This window comes from Carcharhinus amblyrhynchos, chromosome 25 (assembly GCF_965287045.1).
Source record: "Carcharhinus amblyrhynchos chromosome 25, sCarAmb.v2.hapA, whole genome shotgun sequence".
Classification (NCBI taxonomy): domain Eukaryota; kingdom Metazoa; phylum Chordata; class Chondrichthyes; order Carcharhiniformes; family Carcharhinidae; genus Carcharhinus; species Carcharhinus amblyrhynchos.
Window position 1 is genome coordinate 9,153,117 of NC_137348.1, and position 12,263 is coordinate 9,165,379.

Below are 12,263 nucleotides of genomic sequence, written 5' to 3' on the forward strand. Positions count from 1 at the left end.
AAAAGAAGATGTTTGAGAAATATAACAGACGGCAAATTTTATTTCCAAAGTAAGTTGGCCTTTGTAATAAACAGGAATTAGTTGTTTACTTTGTCAGACTGTTTCTGTTGGGATGAGATGCTGGATAGAGTTTGCTCTAGCTCTGTCACTCTTTGATTTGAGGCACTCAGCTTGCTATTGAGGTCTCCAGTTTCATCTGAGAGCAACAAAAAGAGGCAAAACAAGTGTGAGACTACAATGTCATATCTTTACTCTAACATACCTTAGGGAGAAGAGGTCTTCAAAAGTTGACTATTGGAAGAAAGGACAAGTGAAAAAGAAAGCTTGCCTATAGTGCCTTCCATGTCCTCAGACTGCCCCCGAGCTGCTGCATTGCCAATGCAACAACGCTGTGTCAGCAAACACAGTAACCACAATTCATGTGCAGTAACTCACCAACAGCAAGGATGAACCACCAGTTGGAGATATTAGTTGAGGAAGAATACTGAACATAGCAAGCACCACCACCTGCTGAATGAGAATACTTCCAACAACGTAGCATTCCCTCAACACTGTACTGAAATACAACTGATACCATGGAGCAACTTCACAGTGCAGGATGTAGTACTGACTTACTTCCAAGACAACACTGTGGTGCTTAGTCATATATATTTTAATGCTAAGGGAATCGTAAACTGAACTAATATTTACTGAACAATACCCAATTTCTCTTTTATTCATTCATAGGATGTGGGGTTTGCTGGCTAAGCCAGCATTCACTGCCCATTCTCAATTGTCCTTGGTGGTGCTGGAGCTGCATTCTTAAATCGCTGCAGTCCATGTGGTGTAGGTACACCCACAGTGCTGTTAGGGAGATAATTCCCAGATTTTGACCCAGCGAGTGAAGGGATGGTGATATATTGCCAATTCAGGGTGGTGCATGACTTGGAGGGGAGCTTGCAGGTAGTGGCATTCTTAGGTGTCTGCTGCCCTTGTTCTTCGAGATGGTAGCTACCATGGGTTTAGAAGGTGCTATCTAAAAGAGCCTTGGTGAATTGCTGCAGTGCATCTTGTAGATGGTACACAGTGCTGCTACTTTATGATGTAGAGAGTAGTAGAGAGTGAAGGTTTGTGAACACTGCTGCCATGCAAGTGGGCAGCTTTGTATTGGGTAGTGTCAAGCTTCTGGTGCTGTTGGAGCTGCACTCAGAATCATACAGTCATTGTACGAAAAGACCCTTCAAGCCCATCAAGTCTGCACTGAAAATAGCAATGACATGGAGATGCCGGCATTGGACTGAAATTAGCACAGTAAGAAGTCTCACAACACCAGGTTAAAGACCAACAGGTTTATTTGGTAGCACATACTTTCGGATTGTAACTCCTTCCTCAGGTGAGTGAAGAGTTGTGTTCACAAACAAGGCATGTACAGACACAAACTCAATTTACGAGATAATGGTTGGAATTCTAATCTTTACAGATAATAAGGTAATACAGGTAATGAAGGAAATACAGGAGAGTATTAAATTAAAAGCTGATGCGTTCAGAGTGGCTAAAAGTAGTGGGCGATTAAAAGATTGGGAAAGGTTTAAAAATCAACAAAGAATGACTAAGAAGTTGATAAAGAAAGGAAGGATAGACTATGAAGCTAAACTAGCACTAAATATAAAAAAGGACAGAAAGAGTTTTTACAAATATATAAAGAGGAGGAGGAGGCTGGCTAGAGTGAATGTTGGACCCTTAAAGGATGAGAGGGGGGATTTAGTGGTGGGAGATGAGGAAATGGCTGAGGCCTTAAATAAGTTTTTTGCCTCGGTCTTCACGGAGGAGAACATGAATAGTTTGCCGGATATTAAAGATAGAAGGAGGGTAGGAGTTGAGGGCCTGAATGCGATTACTGTCACTAGAGAGGTAGTGCTTGATAGACTAACGGGACTGATGGTGGACAAGTCCCCAGGACCGGACGGAATAAGAACATAAGAAATAGGAGCAGGAGTAGGCCATCTAGCCCTTCGAGCCTGCCCCGCCATTCAATAAGATCATGGCTGATCTGTCGTGGCTCAGTTCCACATTCCCGCCCTCTCCCCATAACCCTTAATCCCCTCGCTTATCAAAAACCCATCAACCCGCGTCTTAAAAATATTTAGCGAGACAGCCTCCACCACTTCAACGGGCAGAGAATTCCAGAGATTCACCACCCTTTGAGTGAAGAAGTTCCTCCTCAACTCCGTTCTAAACCGCCCCCCCTTTATCTTGAGGCTGTGCCCCCTAGTCCTACTGTCCTTTCTGAGTGGGAAGAGCCTCTCCATCTCTATGGTATCCATCCCATTCATCATCTTATATGTTTCAATGAGATCTCCTACACTTGTCTCATACCCTTGAATGTTATATTTCAAGGGCTCATCCAAGTATTTTTTAAAGGTTGTATGGTTTTGACTCCACTAGCTTCCCAAGCCATGCATTACAATCCCAGGATACTCCAAACCTTTAGTGTCAATTAAGTACTTTTTGAAGTGTCGTTGCTGTTAAACTCAAGAACTTTGACAGTCAATTTGTGCACAGCAAGCGCCCCTCAAATGGCAATGTGACAAATGGCCAAATCATCTGTTTTATGGAGGTTGGTTACTGGATAAGTATTATTCTCCACAGGACATTTACTTTACTGCGCTCTTAAACAGCAGCTACAAGGTGCTAACAAAAGGCAGCATAGACGTCTCTGCAGATACCTCGCAGACGTTGCAATAACAATATCAACAGATTTAATGGAGGTGGACACTGACATTGTAGAAGCAGAAGTGTCAAACTGTTAACAGTGCAACAAAAATGCTTATTAATAAATTTGTAGAAAGAGGGATCTAGTGCATTTAGGTGGGAGAAATGAGGCAGCCACATAATGCTTGACTATTAATGGCACAAGTAGACAAGAGATGCAAAGATACAGAAATCTCAAGTTAATGAAACCATTAAAAAAGCACAGGGGCTTCATTTCTAGAAGGGTATATCTGAAAGTAGGGAATTAAGCAAAAATTGCACAGAACATACTGTACACAATTCCAGTTCCACTTTACAATTAGGAAACTGGGTGAATATGAGAGAAAGGAATAGAAATAATAGGGTTGGAAGGGTGGAGATAGCACCAGCATGGACCAGTTAGCCTATTCCTATGTTAATAATCCAATGTAAATCTATGCAAAATTACTGGGCCTGCAGGAAGAAGGTAGCCATATTTGCTGGCTGCGAGATGAGCAACACACAGTAGTGAGTGTAGTAATTTTATGCTGTCTTGCATACGAAAGTCCATCCATTGTGGGATGTATGGAAGGTATACAAGCCTTTTTGTTTCTCATATCTTCACACACACTTGCTTTCCCTTTGGAACGTAGTGGGAATAGTGTTGGAAGGGATAGTAGGCTGTTTATTAACCTGTAGAAATAGATCATGAACGTACCTTCCACGGCCATTAAGTCCTGGAGTGGGACCTGAACTCAGAGCTTCTGGCTCTAAGGCAGGGATGCTACCACAAGGCATTTCTTTGCACCCATGAGCCTCAACTCAAAATCTACATCCCAACAAGCTTGTGCAATCATAGGTGCAGTTTCATTCATGCCTGTATATTGGAAACCATTTTCCTATATTCTACAGTAAACAGATGGCGACATGTTCCCACCAACCGATTTTTGTATATGCATTACGACAGGACACACCCTGGTTTCAGGTTGCCACACGTCAGGGCTTAGAAAACTAGTTCTGCCAGAATGGTTTGTTCTGGCACTGCCATACATGGATATCAGCTTTTGTAAAATCATTGTCTCCTCAACAATACCCCATTAACTCTTCAAGTGAAGCAAAAAATTACACTAGTTTAAATTTAGGCCTTCCAATTTGACATGAACCTGTTGAAGCCTGCACAAGTTAACTAGGTATCAGGTGACTCACCTGATGAAGGGACAGTGCTCCAAAAGCTTGTACTACCAAATAAACCTGTTGGACTTTAATCTGGTGTTGAGAGACTTCTTACGTGCCCAACCCCAGTCCAACGCCGGCATCTCCACATCATAGATATATGTAGGCAGGGATTTTGTGGGTGGGAAGGGGCAAAATGAAATGAGGCAAAGCGTTGCAATATTGACAAAATTATTGAAAAATGGTATTTAAAGCACGTAATTGCTTCGAGAGTGAAACTGGTTAGCAGCGGCAAATGGATTATTTGGCAATTACTTCAAAAGGCTTTACCTGCTTTACTCCGTACTATTTGCTTTGCATGAGCCAGCGCTAACTGGAGTTCCGATTTTTCAGATACCAAAATCTCAATCGTGTCTACATGAAGCTGTGAATGATATTAAAATTATTCAGACTTCTCACAAACCAACTGAAAAATCAACAGAAGACAACAATCATTGGTGTAAAAACCTCCCATCAAATGCAGAGAAATCAGCAGGTTGCCTTGTACCAGAGGCGTAGATGCACAGAATCCTACAATGCAGGAGGCCGCCATTCGGCCCATCGAGTCTGCCCCAACCACAATCCCACCCAGACCCTATCCTCATAACCCGAAGTATTTACCCTCGCTAGTCTCCCTGAAACTAAGGGGCAATTTTGCATGGCCAATGCACCTAACCCACACATCTTTATACAGTGGGAGGAAACTGGAGGACCCGGAGGAAAGCCACACAGGCACGGGGAGAACTTGGAAACTCCACATAAACAGTGACCCAAACCGGGAATTGAACCCGGGTCCCTGTGTTGTGAGGAAGCAGTGCTAACCACTGTGCCACCGTGCTGCCCCTTAGTGGTAACCATTTTAGAAAATGGACAAGATTAAATCAAGTAACCTATGTATGGTACTGTCAATTATAAACTGCAAAATACATACAAAAGATCTACAAACGTTGGCAAAGATTTTTTATAAAACTACTTGTGAATGTGAGTAGAGAGTTAGGCAGAAGGCTAAAGTGCAGGACCTCAAAGGTAGTAACTTCAGGACTACTACCGCTGCTGTGTGCTGGTGAGAGTATGAATAGGAGTATTAGGTAGATGCCTTCAGGGTCATTGGGATCTTTTCTGGGGAGGGCAGACCTGTTCAAGAGGGATGGGTTACATCTGATCTGGAGGGGGGCTAACATCCTGACGGGGAGATTTGCTAGAGCCACTTGGGAGGCTTTAAACTAGTTTGGCAGGGGGGTGGGATCCAAAGCAGTAGGGTGACAGAAGAGAAGTGTGAGGACAGCACAGAAGTTAAAGAGAGCACATTAAGTTGTAAAGACAGTGTCAGTAATCCTAGTACCAGACAGATCAGGCAAAAGCAAGACAGAGAGCAAGGCAAGTCCAGATTAAACAGCATTTATTTCAATGCAAGAAACCTGACGGGCAAGGCAGATGAATTTAGGGCATGGATGGGTATGTGGGACTGGGATATTATAGCAATTACTGAAACATGGCTAAGGGAGGGACAGGACTGACAGCTCAATGTTCCAGAGTACAGACGCTATAGGAAAGATAGAACAGATGATAAGAGAGGAGGAGGAGTTGCACTTTTGATTAGGGAAAGCATCACGGCCGTAATGAGAGTGGATATATCTGAGGTTCGGCCACTGAGTCTATATGGGTAAAACTGAGAAATAAGAAGGGGGAAATCACTTTGATAGGGTTGTACTATAGGCCCCCAAATAGTTGGCAGGAAATCGAGGAGCAAATATGTAAGGAGATTACAGTTGGGTCCAAGAAAAATAGAGTGGTAATAGAGATTTTAACTTTCCCAACATTGACTGGAACAGCCATAGTATTAAGAGGGTTGGATGGAGAGAAATTTGTTGAGTGTATTCAGGAGGAATCTCTCATTCGGTATGTGAATGGCCTAACTAGAGAAGGGGCAAAACTTGACCTCCTCTTGGTAAATAAGGAAGGGCAGGTGACATAAGTGTTAGTGAGGGATCACTTTGGGACCAGTGACCATAAATTCTATTAGTTTTAAGATAGCTATGGAGAATGATAGGTCTGGTCCAAAAGTTAAAATTCTAAATTGGGGCAAGGCCAATTTTGATGGTAACAGGTAGGAACTTTCAAAAGTTAATTGGGGGAGTCTGTGGGAAGTCAAAGGGACGTTTGGTAGTGGCACGCTTTCAAAAGTGTGCTAATCAGGGTTCAGAGTAAACACATTCCTCTTAGAGTGAAGGACAAGGCTGGCAGAAATAGGGAACCCTGGATAACTCAGGATATTGAGCCCCTGGTCAAGAAGAAGAAAGAGGCACATGACATGCATAGGCACCTGTGATCAAGTGAATCCTTTGAAGAGTATAGAGGGTGTAGGAGTTGAGTTGAGTGAGAAATCAGGAGGGCAAAAAGGGGACACGAGATTGTTTTGGCAGAGAAGCAAAGGAGAATCCAAAGAGCTTCTACAAATACATAAAAGGCAAAAGAGTAACAAGGGCGAGAGTAGGGCCTCTTAAGGATCAACAAGGTCATCAATGTGTGGATCCACAAGAAATAGGCGAGATCCTAAATGAATATTTCTCATCAGTATTAACTGTTGAGAAAAGCATGGATGTTAGGAAACTTGGGGAAATAAATAGTGCTGTCTTGAGGAGTGTACATATTACAGATGGCGCTGGAAGTCTTAAAGCGCATCAAGGTAGGTTTTATATGAAGTATATCCCAGGATGTTATGGGAGGCTAGGGAGGAAATTGCGGATGCCCTGGTCGAAGTATTTGCTAACCTGTTTCCATGCTGTAAACCTCTATGACTCTACTTATTAGTGTCACAAGTATGCTTACATTAACACTGCAATGAAGTTATTGTGAAAATCCCTTAGTCACTACACTCCAGGATCCTTTTGGGTACATTCAGGGAGAATTTAACATGGACAATGCACCTAACCAGCACATCTTTAGGACTGTGGGAGGAAACCGGAGCACCCGGTGGAAACCCACATAGACACGGGGAGAACGTGCAGACTTCACACAGACAGTGACAAGGGTTATGGGGAAAAGGCAGGAGAATGGGAATGAGAAAAATATCAGCCATGACTGAACGGCAGACCAGACACGATGGGGCGAGTGGCCTAATTCTGCTCCTATGTCTTACGACCCAAGCTGCAGGATCACTATTTAATATGGATTTTGTTTCTGTGATTCTGGCTGGAAGCTCCCCAATTACTTAGATGATCAAAACAGTGACTAGCAGAATCCCACATATTAGAAAATCTCAGGCTTTACAGGCAGTCTGTTGGCTGAATTCACTGATCACTACCAAGATGGCAATAAGGCACCCAAATCGGCACATCACTGTCCTAGCAAGAAGCGAGCAGAAAGTCAAAAGAGAGAGGAGGAAGAATCAACTTGGTCAAGATTCCCAATTGGGATGGTGGAAAGTATAAAAAAAGGAATGACTCAATTAATTAATTCACAGCATCCCAAAAGACAATACAGGCAAAGAATTACACATGGTTGCTAATTTAACTACATGTTACATTACAGAATATTAACTGAGCAAGAAATTAAGATCTTTATAAAAGGAGGGCAGGATGGTGAGAAATGGAGAACCGACTTCCCAATAAGTTTTACTTACTTTTAACTGTTCCTTCATTGATTCACATTTTTGGTTGGACTTCTGGTCAGAAGCTTGCTTTTCCTGTGGAATAGCAGGGATGCACAAAGGGAATGATCATGTCATATGGTACAGAACAAATTATTCTTAAACCTCCCAGTTCAAATTGAAATTTACTTTCAAGTGTAACCAATTTAACATCTGATGGGCAAAAAGACCCAGAGAAATAAAACACAAAAGAAAAGCACAGGTTACAGGACCCTTTTACTGAAGGCAGCATGTTACTCTTACAATGACTCGGTACAATCACACTCAAGTAAGTGATTCACCTAAAACACGAATGCTTAACAAAAGAATAAAACACTAGATAAGAAAAGATGAGGGAAAGTATATCACTCTCTCACCCACAACTATACCTTTACAGATATATACTGATTTTCAAGGAGAGTGGCACTAAAAATCACAGAATCCCCTCAGAGCAAGAGGCGGCCATTTGGCCCATCAAGTCTGCACCGACAACAATCCTACCCAGGTCCTATCCCTGTAACCCCGTGTGATTGCCTAGCTAATCCCGACACTAAGAGGCAATTTAACATAGTCAATTACCTTTACTTTCATATCTTTGGACTGTGGGGGAAAATCGGAGCACCCGGAGGAAACCCAACAGACATGGGGAAAACAAGCAAACTCCACGTAGACAGTGACCCAAGGCCAGAATTGAACCTGGGTCCCTGGCGCTGTGAGGCAGCAGTGCTAATCATTGTGCCAGTGTCGCCCTGACAGTCAAGACATTTATAGGCAACTGGTGGTCAGACACACCACACAAACTAGGCGAAAGATGCTACCCAAAGCAACTTCTACGGATGGCTCATCAACTCCTCCCAAATGCTTCCAGCTGTGAGCCAAATGGTCCAACTGTAGCTTGGCCTTTTAACTTGTGTTGCCAATCCCTACTTTCAAAGAATTCACTTTCAAACTTCCTCCCAAATGACCCAGCTCCAGGGTTTCAACCTCTCCTTCTGATGTTCCACTCCCCCCAAATTGTCACACACACTTGAGCTTTGTCTTTCATGCACACTCTCAAATGCTTAGTCAACTGAACACCAATACTGCTTCACAGGCCCACAGTAAGGAGTCGGCAACATTTCGTGGTCTCTTCCAATTTTTGTGCTTCTCACAATCCCATTACGTCTTACTTCTGCTCCCTATAACTCCGTTTCAACTTGGATGCTTTTCCCCTGCTCCTTATTTTATCACTGAACAGGAAGACTTTGTTCAGATTCCTGTTCTTGTTTCTTGACTGGATTGTCTTCCTGGACTTCTTTTTGTCTTGGTTTCTGGAACCTTTTCCTTTTCTTTGAGTAATCTGCTTCCTGCAATTCCACTGTAGAGCTCCCCCAGCACCTGCTTCCATCTAAACTAAAACTGCTTTTCTACTTCTCCGTGTCTGTCTGGGTTCTCTGTTGCTAGGCAACAGCCCAGTTTTTTTGCTGTGTGTTTTTGTTAAGATCCTGAAACCCCTCACCTCTTGATAACACAGCTCCCCACTTCAAGGACTACTGAACCTCATTAAAAATGCAGGTATATAAAAACAAACCCACAGATGTGCAGACAACTTTTTAAAAATGGAACTGAAACCAGATTGCCCCTTTAACACACAAATAACAGAAACATGAATTCAAATTTAAAGCTATAGCTTATTCCTCACACTCACAAATGCAACTTACTTAACTATCGCTATTTCCTAACACAATGCAGATTTCAACTCAAGTCTATACATGCACTTTCCAGAAGGGACCACCAGATGGTAGTCAGGAGCTGGAACATTGGTCGAAGGTGAGCCAGAGATGATAGGGTAAAAGTGAAGTGTCCCTGTTTGCTGGGCAAACTATTAGGGCAACATTAACCTTCTCCTATTTCTCTCCATACACATCCCTCTCACCCAGCCTCCCACCAACACTGCCATTTCAAATGTCAGCAGAGTGGCTTAACCTCCACAATGCCCCAAACAAATGCATTTGTTACACACTGCCAGACATTAGAATTAAACACTAAGCTCACAGCAAGTTTTGAAATTTCAAGATGTAGCAGCGCGTGTTGCTATTCTAGGGAACCTGAACAGTGAACTTGCTCTACGGGCTTTGAAAAGGACATTCCATTTACAACAATTGTCTCTGCCGGGGAAATCGCCACCAACTATCAAGTTGACGATTGAAACTGATGCTGGAATAAAGTCATGATGTGGAGATGCTGGCGTTGGACTGGGGTAAACACAGTAAAAAGTCTGACAACACCAGGTTTAAGTCCAACTGATTTATTTGATAGTAAACTCACTAGCTTTCGAGGTTTCCCTCTTCTTCAGGTGAATGGAGAGTTCTGGCCTCAGACAGAGCATATAAAGCACAGACAGTTTAGATTACTGATTAGAATGCGAATCTTTACACTTAACCTGCTGTTCAAGTCCTAAAGTGGCTGATAATGTGAGTGGAAGGAGCACTGATCACAGGTTAAAGAGACGTGTATTGTCTCCAGACAGCGTCTGCACCATGCAGTCGCTACGACAACAGATGAATGAACATCGCTCGACAATCACCAGGCAAGACTGTTCCCTTCCTGTTGGCGAACACTTCAGTGGTCACAGGCATTCCGCCTCTGACCTTCGGGTAAGCGTTCTCCAAGGCGGCCTTCACGACACACGACAGCGCAGTCGCTGAGCAGAGACTGATAGCCAAGTTCCGCACACGAGGACGGTCTCAACAGGGATCTTGGGTTCATGTCACACTATCTGTAACCCCTGTGACTTGCCTGGGTTTGCAAAACCTCACTTACTGTACTGTCTGGAGACAATACACATCTCTTTAACCTGTGATCAGTGCTCCTTCCACTCACATTGTCGGCCACTATAGGACTTGAACAGCAGGTTAGGTGTAAAGATTCGCATTCTAATCAGTAATCTGTAAACTGTCCGTGCTTTATATGCTCTGTCTGAGGCCAGAACTCTCCATTCACCTGAAGAAGAGGGAAACCTCGAAAGCTAGTGAGTTTACTATCAAACAAATCGGTTGGACTTAAACCTGATGTTGTCAGACTTTTTGCTGGGATAAAGCACAGATCTCAGCAAAATGCCACGGGATACAAGAGGGCAAAGAGGATAGGGAAATTTATCCAAAATGCCCCAACAGCAAATGAAACATACTAGAAACAGCCTGGAATTAAGTCCCTTTTCAGCAGGTCTGGCAGCACCTGTAAGGAGAGAAAAGAGCTAACACTGCGAGAATGGGGATGAGAAAAATATCAGCCATGACTGAATGGCAGAGCAGACTCGATGGGCCAAGTGGCCTCATTCTGTTCCTATGTCTTATAGTCTCATGAGCCCAGATGACCCTTCGTCAAAGCTAAAAAGCTTTGGACTTGTCAGCTCTTTTCTCTCCTTACAGATGCTGCCAGACCTGCTGAGATTTTCCAGAATTTTCTCTTTCGTTTTAGATTCCAGCATCCGCAGTAATTTGCTTTCACCCTTTTGAACTCTACTGATTGGAAATAAGGCCAATTAACAACAGAATGGGGCAAAACCCACAGAGCACCAGAAACAGAGCAAATTAAGTGTTATTCTACCTTCTCTAGCTGATTCTTAAGCTCCTGGATGTGTTTTTCCTGTAAGGAAGAAAGCAAGATGACAGCTGTGAAATAGCAAAACAAACTGGTTGCCTTTTTACTCCTGTACACAAACAAGAAGTGAAGAAATGCAGCAATTACCAACATATACAATATAAAAATGTATTTGTAATGTTGCACTCAAAACCAGCTAAAGCACGCACAACTGCTTTCAATATTATTTGAAATGCTGAGCTGGGGAAATACTCAAAATAGATATTCACTTTTGAATTCAGACACATTCAGCAATCTAATTGCTGTTATCAACCTGAATGAATTCTCAGTTTCCGATCAGGTTATTCATAAATCTGTGTTGATATAGCAGGCAGCATTACAGGTGCAGGAAAGAATACAGCCATCCACTTTTACATACCAGCAGAGCTCCCGCACTACTGGTCGAAATGAGATGGAGTGGAGTTTAAAAACAGTGAGGTTACATTGCAGCTGTATAAGGTGCTGATGAGGCCACACCTGTAGTACCGCGTACAGTTTTGGTCTCCTTATTTGAGAAAGGATATACTGGCACTGGAGGGGGTGCAGAGGAGATTCACTAGGTTGATTCCGGAGTTGAGAGGCTTGGCTTATGAGGAGACTGGGGCTATACTCATTGGAATTCAGAAGAATGAGGGGAGATCTTATATGATATAACATATAAGATTATGAGGGGAATAAATAAGATAGGAGCAGCGAAGTTGTTTCCACTGGCGGGTGAAACTAGAACTAGAGGGCATATCCTCAATATAAGGGGAAGCAGATTTAGGACTGAGTTGAGGAGGATCTTCTTCACACAAAGGGTTGTGAACCTGTGAAATTCCCTGTCTAGTGAAGCAATTGAGGCTACCTCATTGAATGTTTTTAAGGCAGGGATAGATAAATTTTTGAACAGTAAAGGAATTAAGGGTTATGGTGAGTGGGCGGCTAAGTGCAGCTGAATCCATGAACAAGATCAGCCATGATCTTATTGAATGGCGGAGCAGGATCAAGGGGCTACTCCTGCTCCTAGTTCTCATGCTCCGTTTTGCTTACAACAGTAATGCTGTTATAATCCTTCTTCCCAGCAAGGTAAGCACAATCTACCACCTGTCAT

General features: G+C 43.0%; 1 protein-coding gene across 1 annotated transcript in view; it reads right to left on the reverse strand.

The window, feature by feature from the left end:
• The window catches only part of golga2 (golgin A2), an 88,244-nt gene that overhangs the window by 49,166 nt on the left and 26,815 nt on the right, over positions 1–12,263 (reverse strand). The window contains exons 9-12 of the mRNA XM_080211901.1: positions 11,138–11,176; positions 7,544–7,606; positions 4,213–4,306; positions 90–196 (exon numbers count right to left, since the gene is read on the reverse strand). Coding sequence (XP_080068027.1) covers positions 90–196; positions 4,213–4,306; positions 7,544–7,606; positions 11,138–11,176 — 303 coding nt within the window. The remainder of the gene's footprint in view (positions 1–89; positions 197–4,212; positions 4,307–7,543; positions 7,607–11,137; positions 11,177–12,263) is intronic.